The sequence below is a fragment of the Rhinatrema bivittatum genome, chromosome 19 (genome assembly GCF_901001135.1).
Source record: "Rhinatrema bivittatum chromosome 19, aRhiBiv1.1, whole genome shotgun sequence".
NCBI lineage: Eukaryota > Metazoa > Chordata > Amphibia > Gymnophiona > Rhinatrematidae > Rhinatrema > Rhinatrema bivittatum.
The window spans coordinates 40569431-40593539 of NC_042633.1; the positions used below are offsets into that span (position 1 = coordinate 40569431).

Sequence of the window (24109 nt, forward strand, 5' to 3'; positions counted from 1 at the left end):
AGTGATCCAAATTGGAGAGAGTTGTGTCATTTTTCTCCCACATTGGAGATGCCCAATTCAATGCCTTACCGTCTAGTAAGGAGAAGATGTATGCCACCTTAACCGAATCGGTAGGAAACTGGTTCGGGAGTAAAGCGAATCTCACAAAACACTGGTTTAGGAACCCACGACACGCTTTAGAGTCTCCTGCGTACCGAGAAGGAGCGGGAAGCTGCGTGGGTGTCTGCAATGTGACGACCGGAGCAGCCACAGGTACCGGTGCTGGAGCCTGTGGTTCAGTATCCATGCGAGTTGCCATGCGTTCCACAGTGGCAACCAAGGAATCCAATACTTGCTGCTGTTGCACCAGCCGTTGGGCGAGCCCCGGAATGGCCTGGAGACCAGCGAGGTCTGCCGGATCCATGGCCTAGCAAACTGTTACGACTATCCAATCCGGGAAGTGGATCCTTGGGCCGGCCGGCCAGGAAGGACGACCGGGAGGCAGAACACACACTGGGCTGACGAGCTTCACCTGGAAACCCGCGATTCCTCCAGAGGAGCTATAGGAACCCGGGTCGCTAGGGCTTAGGCGTCTTCACCCTGGAAGTCCGAGGTCCCCCCAGGAGGAGCCCGTAGGGACCCGGACCGCTGGGACTTAGGCGAAGTACTGATGAACCCAGGAAGAGTGTGAACCGGAGTCAGGACTGGCTGCAAACAGGCAAAGTGAAGTCACGGAGCTGAGTCAGGACTGGAGGCTGGCAGCGGAGACGGAGTCACGGACCGGAGTCGAGGCGGGTGGCAGTCAAGCAGGGTCTGAGTCACAGGCAGAAATCAGGGCAGGCGGCAAACTGGCAAAGTCAAAGTCACGAGCTGGAATCAAGGCAGGCGGCAAACAGGAACCAACGATTAAGCAAGCAGAATACAAGGCAGGCAGGCAGGAATCAGGAACCGACAGGAGGCAACTAGCACTTCAGAAAGTGACCTCGTTGCTAGGCAAAAGATAGAATCCCCGGGCTCGGTTTAAATCCCCCTTACTGGCGTCTGACGTCATCAGGAGGCGGATTCTGACATCTGGGGCTGCACCAATAAAACGACGGTCCTCGTGCGCGGCACTCCAAGGGGGCGGACTCTTCGGCGGCGTCTCCCTCGTGGAGACGCCGCCCCAGTGACCCACTGCCCCAGTGACCCCACTGCCCCAGTGACCCCACTGCCCCAGTGACCGGAATCGCAACAAAACATTTCAAAAAATCTTTAAAAACACACCTATTTCAATCCGCTTTTCATATATCTCAACCTAAATAACATAACCACTCTCTCTCATATTGGGCACAACATCACTATTGTATATTGATTTATTTTATGTAAACTACCATTGTTTTAAACATTTCTTATTTTTATTGAATATTTTTGTAAATTTTTCCCTCTTTTATAATTTAATAATTTTATTTTTTCTCCTTTCATATATTTATTTTTATTTTTTATTAAGTAAACCGTTTTGATTAAACACTGTTTGTAAAGACGGTATACAAACACCTTTAAATTAAAAAATAAAATATTGTAACTATTGTTTAATATTATGTGTAACCTCTTTTCACTGCCTGAGCCCTAGTGGAATGAGCCTGAACCTGAGTAGGTAACGGCTTTTCAGCATCCACATGTGCAGCTGTGACCTCCTTAACCTGCGAAGCTGGTTCACCCTGCTTCCTTCCACCATGAAGGACAAACAGGTGATCCATCTTTCAGAAAGGTTCAGAGACCACCAGATACCACACAACAAGTTGTTCTACACCCAAGCGATACAGGAGGCGACAAGGAAATGGATTGATTTAAATTAAATTCCAAGCCACCTTAGGCTAGAAGGATGGACCAGGATGCAGCTCTCTGCCCCTGGAGTCACTGAAGGAATGGCTACCGGCAAGACAAGGCCTGCAGCTCGGAAACTCGATGTGCAAAACATACAACAAGCAGGAACACTGTCTTCAAGATTAATAACCACAAGGAAAGACCATGCAGAGGTCAGAACGCAGGGCCTGACAAATAATCCAGCACCAATCTAAGACTCCACAAGGGAACCGGGAACTGCAATGGAGGCCGAAGATTCATCACTTCCTTTAGAAAATGGGCCACATCCAGATGAGATGAGAAGGAAGCTCCATTCACTAGAGATGTGAATAGTGTCCTCGATCGTCTTAACGATCGATTTCGGCTGGGAGGGGGAGGGAATCGTATTGTCGCCGTTTGGGTGTTTAGAGTATCGTGAAAATCATTAAAATCGTGAGCCAGCACACTAAAACCCCCTAAAACCCACCCCCGACCCTTTAAATTAAATCCCCCACCCTCCCGAACCCCCTCCCAAATGCCTTAAATTACCTGGGGTCCGTAGCGGCGGTCCGTAGCCTTAAATTACCTGGGGGTCCGTAGCGGCAGTCTGTAGCTAAATCGGGGGAAGGGGGAGAGCAGGAAAACCGGCACACTAAATCGTGTTGTCTTCAGCTGGCGCCATTTTGCAAAATGGCCGCCGGCAGGAGATCGACTGCAGGAGGTCGTTTAGCGAGGGTTCCACACCCCCGCTGAACGACCTCCTGCAGTCGATCTCCTGCCGGCGCCATTTTCCGTACGGAAAACGATTCGCGGCAGGAGATCGCTCCCGGACGCCCGCTGGACCCCCAGGAACTTTTGGCCAGCTTGGGGGGGCCTCCTGACCCCTACAAGACTTGCCAAAAGTCCAATGGGGGTCCGGAATGACCTCCTGCGTCGAATCGTGTTGGTCTATGGCTGCCGCCATTTTGCGGCGGCCATTTTGCAAAATGGCGCCGGCTGAAGACAACACGATTTAGTGTGCCGGTTTTCCTGCTCTCCCCCTTCCCCCGATTTAGCTACGGACCGCCACTACGGACCCCCAGGTAATTTAAGGCTACGGACCGCCGCTACGGACCCCAGGTAATTTAAGGCATTTTGGGGGGGGGGGGTTCGGGAGGGTGGGGGATTTAATTTAAAGGGTCGGGGTGGGTTTTAGGGGGTTTTAGTGTGCCGGGGGTGGGTTTTAGGGTGTTTTAGTGTGCCGCTGGACCCCCAGGTAATTTAAGGCATTTGGGGGGGGGGTTCGGGAGGGTGGGGGATTTAATTTAAAGGGTCGGGATGGGTTTTAGGGTGTTTTAGTGTGCTGGTTTTCCTGCCCTCCCCCTTCCCCCGATTTACGATTTTTTGACGATAAATCGGGGGAATTGGTATTGTATGGTGGCCCTAACAATTTTTGACGATTTAAAATATATCGGACGATATTTTAAATCGTCAAAAAACGATTCACATCCCTACCATTCACCTGCCCTCTGAAACAGGCAAGAGCCACAACCTGCTCCTTCCAGGAATTAAGGGCCAAACCTTTATTTATCCCATCCTGCAGGAATTCCAGAAGGAGTAGGATCCTAACTGAATGAGGAAGGGATGCAGAGATCCTCACACCAGACCTCAAACGCTCTCCATCCCCGCACACAGGCTCAGGAAGTAGAGAACGTGCGAGCGTGGAGTAAGGTGGCAATCACCGCAGAAGAATATCCTCGCTTCAACAGGCAAACCCTCTCAAGGGCCAAACCGCAAGACAGAACAGAGTCGGATCCTCGTGTAGAACTGGTCCCTGACGCAACAGATCCACCTGCGTTGGAAGGGTAACAGGGGTCTCCACCAGGAGTGTTCACAGATCTTCAAACCACTAGAAGTGCCAACCCCCTGTGGCCTTCAATCTTGCAAACTATCCTGCCCAGCAAGGACCACGGAGGAAAGGCATAAAGCAACTTGTATGAGAGCATCTATGCAAATATCTGCATCTGCTGGCAGGGGAGCATCACCTGAGTCCATCTGTCTACTCGCTAGGAAACGTAACACATCCCCCTCTCACTTATATCTCTCCTCCATACCCATCCTTCACCTGTCTACTCGCTGGGAAACGTAACACATCCCCCCTCACTTATATCTCTCCTCCATACCCATCCTTCACCTGTCTACTCGCTAGGAAACGTAACACATCCCCCCTTACTTATATCTCTCCTCCATACCCATCCTTCACCTGTCTTCTCACTGGGAAATGTAACACATCCCCCCTCACTTATATCTCTCCTCCATACCCATCCTTCACCTGTCTCCTCGCTAGGGAACGTAACACATCCCCCCTCACTTATATCTCTCCTCCATACCCATCCTTCACCTGTCTACTCGCTGGGAAACGTAACACATCCCCCCTCACTTATATCTCTCCTCCCTACCCATCCTTCACCTGTCTACTCGCTGGGAAACGTAACACATCCCCCCTCACTTATATCTCTCCTCCATACCCATCCTTCACCTGTCTACTCGCTGGGAAACGTAACACATCCCCCCTCACTTATATCTCTCCTCCATACCCATCCTTCACCTGTCTACTCGCTGGGAAACGTAACACATCCCCCCTCACTTATATCTCTCCTCCATACCCATCCTTCACCTGTCTACTCGCTGGGAAACGTAACACATCCCCTCTCACTTATATCTCTCCTCCATACCCATCCTTCACCTATCTACTCGCTAGGAAACGTAACACATCCCTCTCACTTATATCTCTCCTCCATACCCATCCTTCACCTGTCTACTCGCTAGGAAACGTAACACATCCCCTCTCACTTATATCTCTCCTCCATACCCATCCTTCACCTGTCTACTCGCTAGGAAACGTAACACATCCCCTCTCACTTATATCTCTCCTCCATACCCATCCTTTACCTGTCTCCTCGCTAGGAAACGTAACACATCCCCCCTCACTTATATCTCTCCTCCATACCCATCCTTCACCTGTCTACTCGCTAGGAAACGTAACACATCCCCTCTCACTTATATCTCTCCTCCATACCCATCCTTCACCTGTCTACTCGCTGGGAAACGTAACACATCCCCTCTCACTTATATCTCTCCTCCATACCCATCCTTCACCTGTCTACTCACTGGGAAACGTAACACATCCCCCCTCACTTATATCTCTCCTCCATACCCATCCTTCACCTGTCTACTCGCTAGGAAACGTAACACATCCCCCCTCACTTATATCTCTCCTCCATACCCATCCTTCACCTGTCTCCTCGCTAGGAAACGTAACACATCCCCCCTCACTTATATCTCTCCTCCATACCCATCCTTCACCTGTCTCCTCGCTGGGAAACGTAACACATCCCCCTCTCACTTATATCTCTCCTCCATACCCATCCTTCACCTGTCTACTCGCTAGGAAACGTAAAACATCCCCCCTCACTTATATCTCTCCTCCATACCCATCCTTCACCTGTCTACTCGCTAGGAAACGTAACACATCCCCCCTCACTTATATCTCTCCTCCATACCCATCCTTCACCTGTCTACTCGCTGGGAAACGTAACACATCCCCCCTCACTTATATCTCTCCTCCATACCCATCCTTCACCTGTCTACTCGCTAGGAAACGTAACACATCCCCTCTCACTTATATCTCTCCTCCATACCCATCCTTTACCTGTCTCCTCGCTAGGAAACGTAACACATCCCCCCTCACTTATATCTCTCCTCCATACCCATCCTTCACCTGTCTACTCGCTAGGAAACGTAACACATCCCCTCTCACTTATATCTCTCCTCCATACCCATCCTTCACCTGTCTACTCGCTGAGAAACGTAACACATCCCCCCTCACTTATATCTCTCCTCCATACCCATCCTTCACCTGTCTACTCGCTGGGAAACGTAACACATCCCCCCTCACTTATATCTCTCCTCCATACCTATCCTTCACCTGTCTACTCGCTGGGAAACGTAACACATCCCCTCTCACTTATATCTCTCCTCCATACCCATCCTTCACCTGTCTACTCGCTAGGAAACGTAACACATCCCCCCTCACTTATATCTCTCCTACATACCCATCCTTCACCTGTCTCCTCGCTAGGAAACGTAACACATCCCCCCTCACTTATATCTCTCCTCCATACCCATCCTTCACCTGTCTACTCGCTAGGAAACGTAACACATCCCCTCTCACTTATATCTCTCCTCCATACCCATCCTTCACCTGTCTACTCGCTGGGAAACGTAACACATCCCCCCTCACTTATATCTCTCCTCCATACCCATCCTTCACCTGTCTACTCGCTGGGAAACGTAACACATCCCCCCTCACTTATATCTCTCCTCCATACCCATCCTTCCCTCCCTCCCCTCACTGTCCCTCCTCACTCACACACACTTCCCTTTACCCCCTGCTGCTCACTTATCCTCTTTTCCAGAGACTCGCTCACCCTTTCCTCACACACACCTCACCGCTGGACACTTAAATCTCTCTATCACACACTTTGTTCCTGCCCCGTCCCCTCTGTCTTTTGCTCACTCATTTCCCCTGCCCCCTCCCTTCACGCACATCCCTCTCCTACCCCTGCTCTCTCTCATACCTTAGCAGTGCTGAAGCCCTCCAGCACCAGCAGCAGCACCGGGACCCTGGGGGCCTGCAGTCTTGCTTTCCCCATGGCCTCCGTTGTCCCTGAAAGAAGCCGTTCTGCCTTCATCAGGAGGTGCCTAGGTACAGAGAGAGTGCAGGGGTCACAGGACAGGCAGGGCAGTGCCTGTGACCTTCATCACTGCTACTGCCCTGTGCCACTGTCACCTGCCTCCATGTCATACTGTACAGTCTTATTCAGTCCTGGCTTTATCGTGGTGCATTCTGGGATTTGTAGTATGGAGGGCATCAGCTTCCCCACCTGGGGGCAACGCTCCCTGCGGGATGCAGGGCACAGTTATTTTGTCTCTTTCGGTGGGAGAGCGGGCTGGTGCCCCTCTCCCGGGCACTTTCGTACGGTCTGCAATAGGCCAACTGGGGGCAACGCCCCTCCCTCAGCTGAAAGCAAGAAGACACTGGGAGAAGAGAGGGGCAGTCTGGAGACCTATGTCCTGCAGCTCAGGAGTGAGAGCCACTGACCAATAGGATTGCTAGAACCTGTCCGTGAGCAGAGCTTCTGATAGGCTGAATGGAAGAGGAACTAACCAATGACAGGAGCCAATGAGGGCCAGGAGATTGGTAGGGAGCCAATAACGGTTAGATGTGGGGGTGTGAAGAGCCAATCAGAAGTGCGAGCTCATGTTTATTAATATTTCTCCTCTGCAGTGGATGTGACTCTGGATCCTGAAACCGCTCATCCCCGGCTCCTCCTGACTGACGAGAAAACTGTGAAATATGGAGGCACAGGAGAGGACGTGCTGGTCGATCTACTGAGATTTGATTCATATCTCTGTGTGCTGGGGCGTGAGGCCTTCACCTCGGGGAGACATTACTGGGAGGTGGAGGTGGGGGACGGGAGGAGATGGCACTTGGGGGTGTGCAGAGACTCTGTGAGGAGGAAGGGGAGGATCACACGATCACCTGAGGAGGGATTCTGGGCAATTGAGCTGAGGTGGGGAGGGGAATACTGGACCCTCACCTCCCCCAGGACCCTGCTCCCCCTGAGTAAGAGTCCCCGGGCTGTGGGGATCTTCCTGGACTATGAGGCAGAAGAAGTTTCATTTTACGATGCAGAGAATAAATCTAAACTTTTCACCTTCTCTGACCCCTTCTCTGACCCTCTCCTGCCTTTCTTCAGTACCCTCGATGACTCTCTGAGGATCCGGCCAGTGCCAGGCTGGGAGGGAGAGTGCAGGGCTCAGGGGGTATCAGCTGTGGTATCAGGTATCAGGTATCAGGGGTATCAGCTGTGGTATCAGCCTCCTTTCCCCCTCTGAGAGGGGGAAAGGAGGCTCCAGATTTGTGTTAAACTTGTGAATGAAAAATCACTGCCCAGCAAGAGGAGAGGACCTGAGAGGGTGAGGAGCGGGTGGGAGATGAGGAGTTGGGGGCTGGGAGGTCTCAGTTACCCAGGATATAATGAAATGGCTTCCTAATGAGAGTCTGCAGGGAGGGCTGCAGGACAGAGGAGGGGGAGAGGGGCTTTTCTTTCTAAATAAAATCAGTTGGAGGGGAGGGAAGGATTCCTTGCTTGGGGGGGAGTTAGTGGATGTAACTGGATAGATTTAGATGATTAATTTGGGGCTGAAAATCTCACCAGTTCAGCTGAAAATGTCCCTAAAGATTAAGCATCTGAGATTAGCCCAGACCCTTGCCCATACAGTAAAGCGCGGCCGCGGTTACCCTGCTTCTAACTCACTATTTGGCCGCGTTAGCCCAACCCGCGATTCACTACCTCTTTAAACCCATCCTTACTGCTTCTTTAAATCCCCGGGTAACCCTTTCCGCCCGCAGCATGTATATGAGATGTAAACGCTCCGATTAGCTATTCCCTCCCATACAGTAACGTGCGCCCCGACTATCGCCTTTTTAACCTGCAGTTTTGCCACACGTTTAACCTGCTAACTTACCGCCTACCCCTGCGTTAGTGTGGAGCGTCAGGTCAGAGAGATGAAATTTCATGGGCAAACGACCCCCCCCCCTCACCCCCCAGGACCCTCACCCTGGCGTTAGTGTGGTGTGACAGCAATAGGCAGGCTCCGGTCAAAATCCCCCCCTCCCAAAGTAAGGTGCAGGGTGAAAATCGGCTCGACATTAGAGATGTGAATCGTGTCCTCGATCGTCTTAACGATCGATTTCGGCTGGGAGGGGGAGGGAATCGTATTGTTGCCGTTTGGGGGGGTAAAATATCGTGAAAAATCGTGAAAAATCGTAAAAAATCGAAAAAAACGTAAAATCGCAAAACCGGCACATTAAAACCCCCTAAAACCCACCCCCGACCCTTTAAATTAAATCCCCCACCCTCCCGAACCCCCCCCCAAATGACTTAAATAACCTGCGGGTCCAGCGGCGGTCCAGAACGGCAGCGGTCCGGAACGGGCTCCTGCTACTGAATCTTCTTGTCTTCAGCCGGCGCCATTTTCCAAAATGGCGCCGAAAAATGGCGGCGGCCATAGACGAACACGATTGGACGGCAGGAGGTCCTTCCGGACCCCCGCTGGACTTTTGGCAAGTCTTGTGGGGGTCAGGAGGCCCCCCCCAAGCTGGCCAAAAGTTCCTGGAGGTCCAGCGGGGGTCAGGGAGCGATTTCCCGCCGCGAATCGTTTTCGTACGGAAAATGGCGCCGGCAGGAGATCGACTGCAGGAGGTCGTTCAGCGAGGCGCCGGAACCCTCGCTGAACGACCTCCTGCAGTCGATCTCCTGCCGGCGCCATTTTCCGTACGAAAACGATTCGCGGCGGGAAATCGCTCCCTGACCCCCGCTGGACCTCCAGGAACTTTTGGCCAGCTTGGGGGGGGCCTCCTGACCCCCACAAGACTTGCCAAAAGTCCAGCGGGGGTCCGGAAGGACCTCCTGCCGTCCAATCGTGTTCGTCTATGGCCGCCGCCATTTTTCGGCGCCATTTTGGAAAATGGCGCCGGCTGAAGACAACAAGATTCAGTAGCAGGAGCCCGTTCCGGACCGCTGCCGTTCCGGACCGCCGCTGGACCCGCAGGTTATTTAAGTCATTTGGGGGGGAGTTCGGGAGGGTGGGGGATTTAATTTAAAGGGTCGTGGGTGGGTTTTAGGGGGTTTTAGTGTGCCGGCTCACGATTCTAACGATTTATAACGATAAATCATTAGAATCTCTATTGTATTGTGTTCCATAACGGTTTAAGACGATATTAAAATTATCGGACGATAATTTTAATCGTCCTAAAACGATTCACATCCCTACTCGACATGTCATTAAAACAAAAGTGAATAAAGTGTAATAAAAGTAAACTTACTGCATGTGAATTTTCTTTGAACAGTCCTCTCTCTCCTCCTCCCGAGGCGCGCATCGCGGCTCCCCTGGCTCCCGGGGGCAGCCGGCGGCGAAAGGGGTTTCCAGCAGCCCCCGCCAGCGAAGGTGAATGAATGGACGCCCGTACGCCTGGATGAGTGCACGCCCGCCGGCGAAGGTGAGTGAATGAATGGACGCCCGTACGCCTGGATGAGTGCACGCCCGCCGGTGAAGGTGAGTGAATGCACACACACCCGTACACGCCGGCGGGTGTGCATTCATCCAGGCGGGAGCCGGCGGGCGTGCATTCATTCACTCACCTTCGCCGGCGGGCGTGCATTCATCATGGCGGGAGCCGGTGGGTGTGCACTCATCCAGGAGGGAGCCGGCGGGCGTGCACTCATCCAAGCGGGAGCCGGCGGGCGTGCATTCATCATGGCGGGAGCCGGTGGGTGTGCACTCATCCAGGCGGGAGCCGGTGGGTGTGCACTCATCCAGGCGGGAGCCGGCGGGCGTGCATTCATCATGGCGGGAGCCGGTGGGTGTGCACTCATCCAGGCGGGAGCCGGCGGGCGTGCATTCATTCACTCACCTTCGCCGGCGGGCGTGCACTCATCCAGGTGGGAGCCGGCGGGCGTGCACTCATCCAGGCGGGAGCCGGCAGCGAAAGCGGCTTCCAGCAGCCCCGCTGGCGAAGGTGAATGAATGCACGCCTGTGCTCGAGGCGTGACGTCAAGGCGTGTGATGTCGGCGTTTGCTAATGCACTGCCTTGAGCGCCCAAATTGCACGCACAAATTGCTGCCGGCTGCCCCCAGGAGGCAGGGGAGCCGCGGTGTGCGCCTCGGGAGGAGGAGAGAGAGGACTGTTCAAAGAAAATTCACATGCAGTAAGTTTACTTTTATTACACTTTATTCACTTTTGTTTTAATTTTCCCCCTGCGCCTTGCTTTGGGAGGGGGGGAGAGAGGATCCGAGCGTAGGAGAACCATCCACTTCCTGGTGCCTGTCATTTCAAATGACAGGCACCAGCACACCCAGGTTATAAGCGCTGTATAGCGCTCTATACAGTAAAATGGGTTGCGCGAGCCTAACGCTTCACGGACGCTTCTTGCATTTGCAAGCTATTTACATACAGGATCGAGCGGTAGGTGAGCCGGACTGTGCGTGTGGCAAACACGGGTGCACCCAGCACTAACGCAGCTCTTCCTACCGCTCCCTACTGTATCGGCCCGAACGTTTGTACAGGGACCTCATGTAGAGTAAAATACCTGGGGAACAATTCATTAAGGAGGAGTGGAGGAGTCACCGAGGGGTGAGAGCAGCTACAAACCAGGGCTCAGATCCTGCTGCTGCTCCCTGTGACCTTGTGCAAGTCCCTTCCCCCTCCTTTACCCCAGGCTGTGAGCCCTCTGGGGACGGGGAGATAGGGACAGCACCTGCAGGATAGGGGCAGCCAGGACTGGTGGCTCCTTACAGAAACCGTCCCACAGATAATACTCTCCAGACATCAATGGGATTAAAACAAGGCCTCAGCTTTATTAGTAATTAAATCGCCAGAGCCAAGGTCAGCACAGATTCCCCATCCCAAGGAATCACTGCCACGCCCCAGCGAGATGACCCCCTCACAGGCCCCCAGACCTGCAATATCCAGCAGTATCCCCCCGCTAACCGGGACCCCCACCACAGCCCAGCAAGATGACCCCCTCACAGGCCCCCAAACCTGCAATATCCAGCAGTATCCCCCCGCTAACCAGGACCCCCACCACAGCCCAGCAAGATGACCCCCTCACAGGCCCCCAAACCTGCAATATCCAGCAGTATCCCCCCCGCTAACCGGGACCCCCACCACAGCCCAGCAAGATGACCCCCTCACAGGCCCCCAAACCTGCAATATCCAGCAGTATCCCCCCGCTAACCGGGACCCCCACCACAGCCCAGCAAGATGACCCCCTCACAGGCCCCCAAACCTGCAATATCCAGCAGTATCCCCCCCCCCCCCCGCTAACCGGGACCCCCACCACAGCCCAGCAAGGTGACCCCCTCACAGGCCCCCAAACCTGCAATATCCAGCAGTATCCCCCCGCTAACCGGGACCCCCACCACAGCCCAGCAAGATGACCCCCTCACAGGCCCCCAAACCTGCAATATCCAGCAGTATCCCCCCGCTAACCAGGACCCCCCACCACAGCCCAGCAAGATGACCCCCTCACAGGCCCCCAAACCTGCAATATCCAGCAGTATCCCCCCGCTAACAGGGACCCCCACCACAGCCCAGCAAGATGACCCCCTCACAGGCCCCCAAACCTGCAATATCCAGCAGTATCCCCCCGCTAACCAGGACCCCCACCACAGCCCAGCAAGATGACCCTCTCACAGGCCCCCAAACCTGCAATATCCAGCAGTATCCCCCCCGCTAACCGGGACCCCCACCACAGTCCAGCAAGATGACCCCCTCACAGGCCCCCAAACCTGCAATATCCAGCAGTATCCCCCCGCTAACCGGGACCCCCACCACAGCCCAGCAAGATGACCCCTTCACAGGCCCCCAAACCTGCAATATCCAGCAGTATCCCCCCCGCTAACCGGGACCCCCACCACAGCCCAGCAAGATGACCCCTTCACAGGCCCCCAAACCTGCAATATCCAGCAGTATCCCCCCCGCTAACCGGGACCCCCACCACAGCCCAGCAAGGTGACCCTTCACAGGCCCCCAAACCTGCAATATCCAGCAGTATCCCCCCCTGCTAACCGGGACCCCCACCACAGCCCAGCAAGATGACCCCTTCACAGGCCCCCAAACCTGCAATATCCAGCAGTATCCCCCCCGCTAACCGGGACCCCCCACCACAGCCCAGCAAGATCCCCCCGCTAACCGGGACCCCCACCACAGCCCATCAAGGGGGCCCAACCACGAGCCTGAACCCTGTCACATGCAACTAACGCCAGAGCCACGAAAGCAGATTCCTGGCTCTAAACCCTGCCCCACAAGAATCAGGGCTCTGGTAACTCCAGCACCGGGAGGGGGTCGGGTGGAGAATCCTCACAGCCCCCTCACCCCCCCACAAACGACTCCAGGGCCTCCTGAATAGAGTTAAGGAATAAATCATTGTCCTCATTAGACAGGTGAACACCGTCCCTGCCATAAAGGCCCGGACGGACATCCCAGGACCAGATGTGAGTAACATGAATCCCACCGTGCGCCAACAACCAGGACCCAATCTGCTTATTCAGTTTAACCCGACTGCAGCCGTATGTACCCGGATCAGTCCAGACACCTGGGATGTACCAGAGCCAACTTACCGAGGGTGGGACCCAGAGAGCCCCGCTCTGAGCACTCCCTCGCCAAATCCACCCACAGCCGAAGCTTGGACATCCAAACAGTAACGCCTCGCAAAAATATGCCACGACTTCCACGTAGCCGTCCTGCAAATTTCCTGAGAGGACGCTTGAAAAGATTCCGCCCAAGAAGCGGTATGAGACCGCGTAGAAGGAGCCCGAAGGCCCACTGGCACAGCCTTCCCACGTAGCTAAAATGCCGACCCATTGGCCTCCTTCAGCCAGCGAGTTGCCATAGTTTTTGGGGCTGCACTTCCTCTCTTCGGGCCACTTCCCAACATGAAAAGATGGTCAGAAACACGGACGGGATCTGTTAGCTCGAGATATCGCAGCAGCACCCTGCGAATATCCAGATTCCGTAAATCCCGAGCCATCGGATCAGACCGCTCCCCTTCAGGGAAAGGAGGAAGCTCAAGTGGCTGATTCAAAAGGAAAAGAAGACACCACCCTTGGCAGAAAAGAGAGAACCGTCTCCAGTGACACTAAACCATAAAACTACCCGATCAGGAATCCCCAGAGACTGTGGGTTTTGCACCTGCCATCTGCTGGAGACAGAGTAAGACTGAGAGGCTGTGGGTGGCACCCTGGTATATGAGAGAGCCCGTCAAAGTTTTGCTCTGTCTCCATCTGCTGGTGCGGAGGAGGCATAACCCAGGTGTCTGGACTGATCCGGGTACGTACAGGGAACACCATTTCCAGTTTTACCAGTTCATCCGCAGTTCAGAGACTGGTCCTCCAAACCCCCTAGTTTAATAGCCTTCACTGCCCCCCAGTTATCCCCAACCCTTAAAAACCCACAAATCTGCCTAGTTATCTTTATTTTATAACTTACACAGCATCTATAGCAGAAGTAGATGGGGGCCTCAGCCTGCACCATATTGCATAGGTATTTATGTGCACATCAGCTTCATGCCCTGACCCCAGCCTGCTTCGAAAATTTCCGAGATGAGCGGGCTGCAGCATTTATGTGCATATCCAGGCAGCTTTTAATATCTGCTTGGTGCTAGCATATTCACACATCCCCTAATTAATATGCGCATCAGGCTTTTAAAATGCACTTTTAAGGTTTTATCAGATATCAAACCCTTTAGGAAAAACTTAAAGGCTTTGTTATTTTGGGAAGCTTTTCCTGAAAGCTAGTGAATATTATTTGAAGATTTATCTATTATTGTATAATGTTTTTGATATTTTACTATGTAATGTATAATTTTAATATGTTTTTTATATGTGCTGCACTCTGCTTAGCATGTGCCATTATAAGTGGAATAAAAATATTTATATAAATAAATAACCCTCCGTAAAAGAAAGAGAGAGAGATTGTAAGTGACCACACCAGAAATACAGTACTTCTCTAATAAAGGCATTCAGACCTTAACAGGAACACTGAGCCGAGTTCAGAGGGAGAATCTGCAACCAAAGGTGAACTAATTTTACTTTCAAAAAGGGAAAGGGTTTTTCTTAAAAATGTGAAACTGTTTATTGGGTTGAACTATTTTAAGCAATGTAAATTATTATGTATTTATGAAGTTAACTAAGTTCTGGAATTTGTTATCAGAGGATGTGGTGAAAGCTGTTAGTATAGCAGCGTTTAAAAAAAGGTTTGGACAAGTTCCTGGCACTTAACAATCATTAAGGTAGAGTTACAGAAATCCACTGCAAAAAATAGGGTCCCTAGCCTCAGGAGACCCTGGGGGGTCATTATCCCAGCGCAGGAAGGTCTGTGGGGAGAAGACCAGAGAACTTCAGGGTTGCAGGAAGGGAAGTACCAGGGAACGCAGAAGGAGCCCAGAAGGAGTTCCCGAGGAAGTATCAGATGCTGAGGAGACCCAAGAAAGGAGGGGGGTCTGCAGAATCCTGGATCAGTGGAGCAGAGAGCCCTACGGGAGAAGGCCACAGCGTGTTGGCTGATCAAGCAAATCAGCCAGAAGCTCACCAAAGAAAGAGAGAGAGAGGACCTGAGAAGATCTGCAGTACACTAAAGGTACTTGCCCCTAAGAGCTTACCCCTTTGGGGAAATGTGCCAGGTGACAGCTGTATCTTTTGATTTCTGTTGTCTGTGGAGCACTACCCACTGGTGTTCTCTTTGGGTTTTCCTGTCACCACTTTCAATACAGATTTTTATTTTGAACAGACCTGGAGCGAAGAGTGATTTTTTTTTTTTTTCTGGCACGGTTGGCCGGTGCGCACAAGAGTCCCAGAGAGCAGAAAGCAGCCTCTGTTCCTCACGGGGATTTCTGGGCCTCACATGCAAGATTGTGCGTTTCTGCATTAAATCTTGGTGACCGGACTCTTCAGCACTCGGGAGGGTTCACTGGGGGCAGATCTCAGTATCAGCAGCAAGAGAGCGTGCGTTTTACAGATCTGTAACTTTACATGTCCCTTCCAAAAGGGGCGCCAGGCAATATTTAAATTAGGGGTCGCGTTAGCAAGGATGCGCTAGGACCCTTAGCGCATCTTTGCTAACACGAACCCAGACGGTTTTCGCGACTGCCGTAGACCGGTCCCGAAAACCGACGCCGATAAACCCGGCTTTGGGTTTAAACCAGCGCCAGCCTTAGCCCCCATTGCTCCTTCCGTGCTAAGCGGCTTTTCCCGGCAGGGCGGCCACTGGCCGCTTTCGGAGCGCACGGCCGGGCTCTCGGTCACCGACCGGAAGCTACAGCTCCGTCATTGCAGGAGTCTCCGCCCCTCTCCCGTAGCCTCCTACTCGGCTCGATACTCTAAGGCCGCGGTAGAAACAGTGCGGCAGTGTCAGGCGCACCCTTCCTCCCCGCACCCACAGTTCTCTTGACCTAGCGCTCGATACTCTCTTCTAATCGCATGCAAATGCAAGCCGCGGCTGTGAAGCGTTAGGGAAGGGTTATGCCCACGCAACCCATTTTACTGTATAGGCACTTAATACAGCGCCTATACAGTAACCTGGGTGCGCTGGTACCTGTCATTTCAAATGACATTTGAAATGACAGGTACCAGGAAGTGTAAAAAACAAAATTTTTAAATACCTGTCGGAGGGCCGCGTGGGTCCAGACGGCTGGCGGGAGGTGGGATCCGGGGGGCGGGTGGTCGCATGTTAAATCTAGGCCGGGTCGCACAGGCGCGCATTCATCCGCCTGGATTAATGCGCGCCTGTGCGACCCCCTGCGATTCGGTGCTCAAGGCAGTCACATGCCGTGACGTCACGCCTTGAGCGCCGAATGCGCTGCTGGTGGGGGCTGCCTCCGGCAGCCCCCACCAGCAGTGAATGAATGCGCGCCTGTGCGACCCCTGCGATTCGGCGCTCAAGGCGTGACGTCACGGCATGTGACTGCCTTGAGCACCGAATCGCAGGGGTCGCACAGGCGCACATTCATCCAGGCGGAGGAGCCGGCAGCTTTTGCCGCCGGCTCCTCCGCCTGGATGAATGCGCGTCTGTGCGACCCGGCCTAGATTTAACACGCGACCACCCACCCCCCGGCTCCCGCCGCTGGTCGTCTGAAACTAACGCGCGTCCACCCGCCGCCTGGACCCACGCGGCCTTCCGACAGGTATTTAAAAATTTTTATTTTTTTTTCTGACAGGTTTTATGTGTCCCACATCATTACATTTTCTCGATCATCTCTGTATCGCTTTTTTTTTTATTGTGTTTTATTGTTTTTGAGTATCTTAAGCGGTGTCGATGGATTTGTTACTAGACTCACAGTCCTAACTCCTACTAGGGGGAGGCGGTAAACTAAGACGTTAAGGCCGCGGCAAAACAGCGGGAGATAATCTGAGCGCGCGTTACGGTATCGGAGGGGAATAGCTAATTCCTTCATTATACAGCTAATTCGTTCATTTACATGCCGCGTGCGGAAAGGGTTATGCGTCTGTTTTAAGAAGCGCTAAGGACGCGTGAAACTGGAGACTGTATCGCTGGATCGCCTTACGCGCCCGAATTGTGCGCTCCCAGCACGTTACAGACGGGCAATCTTCGACCGAACGATACTGTATCGAGCCGTCTGTGGCTTATTCGCTTATGTTTTTTTTGACCAGCTGAGTCAGGGGCAGGGAATGGGCGGATCAGGGAAGGAGGTAAGTTAGCCGGCTCGCTTGATTATTTATTGTCAGGCGATTTATCTGGCTAACTCTGGTCAGGCCAGAGGGCTGTCTGAAAGTTAGCCAGGTATACTTATAACCAGGTATATTCAGGGACAGCACCAGTTAACCAGATTAAGTGCATCCAGCTAACTAGCAGAGCCGCCTGGCAGCTGAATATCCACCTCCCAGTTACATGTTGTGATAGTTTGTACCTCAAAGGGCTGTGCTTTGAATCTGTCATAATTGTGTGGGGGGGAGGGGGTCACGCAGAGCCGTAATCTTTGCCTAGTGGACCTAATACCCTGGCACCAGCCCTGGGAGGTGAGATACCAAATAGTAAAGGACAAGATGGGAGGGGGTCGTGCGGAAGGGCCTGAGCCAAAAATCGACTCCATGTGTCCAAGTGTTCGGAAGTTTCACAGTCGAAAGTCGACAACCCTAATCCCCAGCCCCCTCTGCTCTGCCTTCTCCTTCCCGCATTTCATTGCTCCTATCCCCCCCCCTTAACTGTGCCACCCCTCCCTTTCTCCCTCTCACCCTTCCCATCTCACACCCTTCTCCCCCCCGTCCCCTCTATCTCACCCCTATCGCTTGTGCTCCTCCTGCCGCTAGTGAACGTTTGCACAGCGCTTCATGAATTCTCCTTTCATTTCCTCGGACATGGAAAAGAACACAGTGTGGCGCTGGTCTGTTTGTCATCGGGTGCCACCTTTGCTGGTACCCTAGAACGTGTCCGTTTTCTCCATGCTCTGCTCTCCTCTTGCTTTCGCCTGGATCTTGCCTGTTTTTCTTGATGTTGTCACCTGACGTTGCTCTGTGTCTTCCTTTCTCGTTTTGCCCGCTAATTTGCCACCAGAGTTTCTGACGAAACAAATCCCATTTTCCTTTAGGCTGGCTCTTCTGCTGGAGATCGTCCGTCTCGCGCGTCCGGTCCATTGCGTTCCCCGATCAGACGCGTCCAGCGGAACCACCTTTCCCTTACTGCTTTGGGGTTTTTTTTGTTGTTGCATTAATTGAAAGAAAACTATCAGGTAAGAATCTCTCTTCAGGGACTGAAAAGCAAACTCTAGGCAGCGAACTGCTAGCTTAGGGTTTTGTAATTCAGCGTTTTAATTGGCGGCGCTTGCCGACAGATCTAAGGATGCTGAGCGAAGACCTGCAGGTCTCGGAGGACATTAGCAAGGAGATCGTGCAGGTGCTGTGCACGGGCGAAAGCAACAAGCTGCTGGAGAAGACCTTGGACAAGCAGGAGAAGATGCTGGACCTGCTCCTGGAGACGGAAGCCACTGCCTCCCACATCATTCAAGGTACGGCGCGGCTCTCGTTTACAGGATCAGCCTTAAAGCGCGAGCAGTTTGCGGCGGCTTTGGGGGGTAGCCCTTGCGGTTCTCTCTCGTGTCCTCGTCACGGGGGGGGGGGGGGGTTAGGGGAATGCCGAGGAATTCACGGAGTCGACGCGAGCGCTTCCGCGGTGCACGAACTCTCCGTACGCGCTGGCCGGAGGAAAGAGCTCTGCCGATCTTGCCCGCTTTAAAAAACAAAAAAAAAAAACCCCCAGAGTCTTAATTTTGTAATTATGCTCCTTTTGGGAGTCAGGGCTGAAGTTTGCTCAGGATGCAGTCGTGCAGCCCAGCACCCGTCGGCCCCTGACTGGCGCAGCAGCTAACAAAGACCGTTCACGGCCCACAAAAGCCTTGCTCAGCCGGCTTGCACGGCTGGGGCATGGATTACGTCCAAGGCAAGCCCCTTCAGAGTGCCGTTTCGGACGAGGCTCCTGCTGCGTTCGGCTTGCCCCTGTTTTCTCCTATTTGTCTAATTATTATTATTATTATTATTTTTTAACCACCATAGAGAGACGCTTACAGTGCTGCTCTGCTTAATTGCTTTTTCAGACTTTTTAGCGGTGGAGAAGAGCGTGGCCGAGAAGCTGATCGGGGTGGAAGCGAAGAAGCAGAGCGGCCTCTCCAAACTGCATGAGATTGAGCGGGAGCTTAAAGAGGTCTCTGCGGAGAACACCAATCTGGAGGCTGAGCTAAAATATCCTTTCCCGGCACTTAACGTGGGGGAGAGCCCTGCGGTCCAGGCAGCAGGCGGGGGGAGGGCGGAGCGAGCGCGTGATAGGGTTTCGAGGCGCGCGCCCTCCGGGGCTCTTGGTCTGCGCACGGACTGAATTCCAGGGGGCGCGGCTTCGGGGGAACATATTCAGGACTTGAGGATTCGTAGGCGCCGATTCTGGGCCGGTGCCGTGCTGGCAGCTCCAGCAGCGGGAGCTCGGTTGCTCACGTGTGCCCTCTCCGAGGCTTGAGAGAGAGAGAGAGAGTGCACGTCAGTCTGTCCGAGCGGCAGCAGCTTGCGTTCTATTGCCGCAAACCCACCACCCTGTGTGTCATAGGAAAGAATACGCCGGAAGCCCAGGGGGAGCAAGAGGCAGACCTCTGCCCTGGTCACTTAGGGAGATCCGGGGGGGGGGGGGGGGTTTGCTGGTTTTTTACCCCACGACTGCTTAAGCAGCTTCCCAGGTCCCCGGGGGTCGCAGGTTATACCTTTACCGTCCCAGAATCTTCGCTGGCCGTAAACGAGCGAGCCGGCGACGTGACTGCGAGCCTCCCATTACTGTACGTTCCTGGGCTTCCCGGACCTGGCCCGCGGGGAGCCCCCACCACCCACCCTTGTTCCAGGGATATGATAGAGGTCTTTAAGATCGTGAGAGGTCTTTGACGAGTGGATGTGAATCGGTTATTTACTCTTTCGGATACTAGAAATACTAGGGGGCACTCCATGAAGTTAGCAAGTAGCACATTTAAGACTAATCGGAGAAAGTTCTTTTTTACTCAACGCACAATTAAACTCTGGAATTTGTTGCCAGAGGATGTGGTTAGTGCAGTTAGTGAAGCTGGGTTCAAAAAAGGATTGGATAAGTTCTTGGAGGAGAAGTCCATTAACTGCTGTTAATTTTACTTAGGGAATGGCCACTGCTATTAATTGTATCAGTAGCATGGGATCTTCTTGGTGTTTGGGTACTTGCCAGGTTCTTATGGCCTGGATTGGCCTCTGTTGGAAACAGGATGCTGGGCTTGATGGACCCTGGGTCTGACCCAGCATGGCAATTTCTTATGTTCCCTTTCCTTGACGCGGCGCACGTTCCTGATGAAGGAGCTGGAAGAGCTGAGGGAGATGGAAGACGAGATGGAGCGGATGCAGAAGGAAGTGGACGAGGACACGACCACCACCATCCCCTCTGCCGTGTAGGTCCCCGTAAACCGGCTGCAGCGAAACCGGGCTTCCCTGGGTTCGGGGTGCGCCCAGCGATCTCCCAGCCCCTGCCCTCGATCCGTTTTTAAGGCGGCGTTTTGTAATTATGCGTTGTAAACGGCTCTGGACGGCGGTTCTGGGGGAGAGGTGCCGTAACTTTGAGATCCTAAGCCTCTAAATCCCTTAAGAGATGGAGAGTAATGGGAATAGTGAAGGAGCAATCTCAATAACTCTTTCAACGGCCAGCGAAACGTTTCCAGGTCCATATTCAAAGGCCCGACTGAGCCGGACGGACCCGGAAGTTTTTAATTTCTCCGCCCCGTCGAAGGGATAAGTCTGGGTTTTTTTTATTAAAAATTTTTTTAAGCCGGCGAAATCAATGCCTGGCAGTGTGGAAGGGTCCTGGGGGCGCAGGTGAAACTTAGCCCGGTAAGGCAGGTGTTCAGCGTTACGTGTGTGTGTGTCTGTCTGTCTGTGTGTGTGTGTGTGTGCGTGAGTGTGTGTGTGTGTGTGTGTCTGTCTGTGTGTGTGTGTGTGTGTCTGTGTGTCTTTGTGTGTGTATTTGTTGGTGTGCGTGTGTGTTTGTGTGTCTGTGTGTGCGTGTGTGTGTATTTGTGTGTCTGTGGGTGTGTGTGTGTCTGTGTGTGTCTGTGTGTGTGTGTTTTGCCTGGTTTCTTACCATCTGCCTCTCGCTCTTTCAGGTACTTGGCTCAGCTGTATCACAAGGTCACCAGAATTCAGTGGGATTACGACTGCGACCCCACTCTGATCAGGGGTAGTATCCTTTCCCGGTGGCAGGGAGAAGGGGGCGGGGGAAACAGGATAAAGAAGCCAATTCCTCACCCGTAAAGCTATTTCAATACTGAAAGCCCCCCCCCCAGGTACCCCCGCAGTCACAGACGGAGAGCGCCCGCAGTCCGTGGGGATCGCCTCGTACCCCCAGTCCCCATCCCAGGGAGCTCTCCCTCTGGCACTTGGCTGCTCCTCGCTCCTCCTCCGGCCTTTGCCTCGCACTTTGCAGGATCCGATTTCCCTGGGAAAGGGGGGGGGGTACAAATGGCGGGGGTCCCACGGGCGTCGTGGAAGCCTCAGGCCAGCTCTGACAAGAGGCGGCAGCTTCTGCTGCCTTAAGCTTCGTGCACCCGGGGCCCTGTTACCGGAGCACCCGGGTTAGGGGACGGGTAGCGCCGAGGACATCAGGTGGGCGCGTTGCCCATCCCTGATTTAGCTGATCCTTCGGGGGGGGGGGGGGGGATGGTAGCTGGTGATCCAGTGGAAAAAACCCCCCAGATAGCCTGCTTAGCATCAGATGGGAATCTGAGAGCAAGCTCAGCGTCTCCGGGAGTTACGAACGCCGCTGACCCTGGGAGCTCGCCCTCCCCGAGTGTAAAAGAACATTTACAGACCTGGCGGAGAGTCGAGCGCGCGGCGATTCCCTCTCTCTCAACGGACGCGCGCCCCCGCCTCTTCCCGGGCGCCCGCTTTCTGTGCGGGACGAGGGCACGCGCCGTGGAGAAAGAGAGAGCGAGCCCTGCAGAGAAACCGAGCGGTCGTAACCCCCAGCAGGGTCCCCGGCCTCTTCCATTTATAACCCGGGATTTTTCACACCCCCCCCCCCCCCCCCCGCACGGGAGGTCGGGCTAGGGAATTGCGAGGGGGGGGGATTGTCTGAGATCCCGGCACCTTTCCTTCACCGTCCCCTTTGCTCAGTCCACTACAACGGAGACCTGGCCCAGCCCATCGAGATGGACAGCAAGCAGCACTCCGGCAGCTCCGTCTGCGACTACCTCTGGAGCCTGGTGTCCACCGAGTGGTGAGGGCTCCCAGAGGGAATCGCAGCCTTGGACGTCCCGCTGACCACCCTGGACACCCCCCCAGACTGCGCCGAGCTGCGCTTAGCAAGAGAATGGCTTTGCACTTCCCGTGACCTGGGCTGTCCCACCCTCTCTGCCTGTTCCTTATTTTCCTTAACCACCTTCCCCCCCCCCCCCCCCACACAAATTTATACTAAAGCAATTGACCAGAGCTGGGCCCCCGGGTCTTCCTGTCTTCATTGCATAGTGCAGCGCCCTGGCTGGGAGGTTACGGGGGCCCGGCAGCTCTGCTCTCCCCCCTTCTCTCCCCGCTGACCTTCGCAGGGCTGGGGTGAGGGGCGGGGAGGGAATCTCCACATTGTCGCAGCTTTCACGGGGGGCGCGCGGGGGGCGGCAGGAAACCAGGGTTGTTTTTCCCCATTCGCTTTTTATCTTTCTGCTGCTGGCAGCCTCTGGCAGGGGAGATTTTCCCCCCCGAGGCCGTGAAATCCCGCCTCCGAAAGGCTTTGCAGAGATTGCTTTTTAATGCAGGGGTGGCAGAAAACCCGAGACCTTTCTGATAAGGGGGGGGGGGGGGACGGACTGCATTATCAGGGATCACGGCTGTGGTATTTGTCAGCACGAGGTTTGTAAACCCATCCCCCCCTCCCCCACACGCACAGGCCACGCGCACTCCCTCCAGTTCATTCACGGTCAGGAGTCCTGGGAAGCCTCTCGTTCCCCCCCCCCCCCCCCCCCCCCCCCCCCCCCCCCGCCTTCCTGCCGTCTCTTGCCTGTACCGGTGGAAAGCGTTCCTGCGTTCAGTAAACCTGTATCCTCTTGTGTGAAAAAAAACACGCATCGTGCATTAAATCTGAGTTTGTTCTGCTTTACTGGCGAGTGCCTGAATTTTCTTCTTCCTGGCTGTAGAGCCGTCGTCCGCTCGGCGCTTGCCCCAGACGGCAACCTAAAGGGGGACGGCAGAAACCACCCTCCCTCCCCCCCCCCAAGCAAGCTGCCGCTCCATGCTGCTTACCCCCCCCCCACCGCGCCTTAATATTTATAATGAAAACCAAGCGCCTGTCGAACCCGAAACAAAATTACTGCTGGCAACACTTTTACGGGGACGAGAAGCCCGCTTGATACTTCAGATGCTGCCGCTGCTTGACGGTGCTTTGCTTTTGGCCTTGGCTGTAACGGCAGTCCCCGCGCCCTTTCTCTTAACATCCGCGAGTCAGGGGGTAGAAGCTGCTTCTCCGCGCAAGTTTATTTATTTTAAATTCTCTTAACCCGCTCGTTCCACGCAGCATTTCGCGGCGGCTTACGTAGCGTTAACGCAGGTAAATATTAAAACAGACGTACGGACTAAAAGAAGAAAAACCAAACCCCCCCAGACTGCTAGAACCTGTCCGTGTCAGAAAAGCCGGTTCACGTAGGTGCGCGTTTAGTGCTTCCTTGAAGGCCGTAGGTGCAGACTCTGGTAGATTGTCCCTCGCGGAAAACGCCCTCTTCCGTGTAATCTCGGGTCCGGCGAGTCTTACCGTGGGTACTCCCAGCAGATTTTTACTCGCAGATCGCGGTCGACGGGGTTGGGTTTGTAAAGACGAAGGGCTGAAGCTAGCCAGGTGGATGATTCATTATTTAAAAGCTCAGATATCGGGCCGAGGGCTTTCTATGGGGGCAGCCAGTGTAATTTCATCCACGCGGGGGCAATGGGATCTCATGCTTGACTTCCTGTCGGGGTCATTGCCGCAGAATTGTGAATAATTTGTAAAGGGACGCATTGCATGGATTTGGTAAAGCCAAGATACAACGAATTACACGAGTTCAGTATCAGTGCCTGTAATATAGTCCTGAAATCCTGCGAGTTTAACGTGGGTTTCAGATTTTTCAGTATTTTGTGAAAAATGTTTACACCATTGGAAGTAAGTGCATTCATTGAT

The 24109-nt window shown here is 53.8% G+C and overlaps 2 protein-coding genes across 3 annotated transcripts in view; both read left to right on the forward strand.

Moving 5' to 3' along the window:
• Positions 1-23059, forward strand: part of LOC115080123 (kinetochore protein spc24-like) — a 29644-nt gene extending 6585 nt beyond the window's left edge. For both annotated transcript variants that reach the window (XM_029584162.1, XM_029584161.1), the window contains 6 exons: positions 18012-18152; positions 18255-18428; positions 19014-19158; positions 20262-20366; positions 21075-21151; positions 22084-23059. In XM_029584162.1, coding sequence (XP_029440022.1) covers positions 18263-18428; positions 19014-19158; positions 20262-20366; positions 21075-21151; positions 22084-22190 — 600 coding nt within the window. In that variant the 5' untranslated portion in view covers positions 18012-18152; positions 18255-18262 and the 3' untranslated portion in view covers positions 22191-23059. The remainder of the gene's footprint in view (positions 1-18011; positions 18153-18254; positions 18429-19013; positions 19159-20261; positions 20367-21074; positions 21152-22083) is intronic.
• On the forward strand, positions 87-8243 carry LOC115080402 (butyrophilin subfamily 1 member A1-like). Its single transcript, XM_029584544.1, has 3 exons — positions 87-252; positions 6425-6547; positions 7130-8243. The coding sequence occupies exons 1-3, from the start codon at positions 87-89 to the stop codon at positions 7738-7740; spliced, it is 900 nt and encodes a 299-aa protein (XP_029440404.1). The 3' UTR covers positions 7741-8243.
• Positions 23060-24109: the final 1050 nt, after the last annotated feature.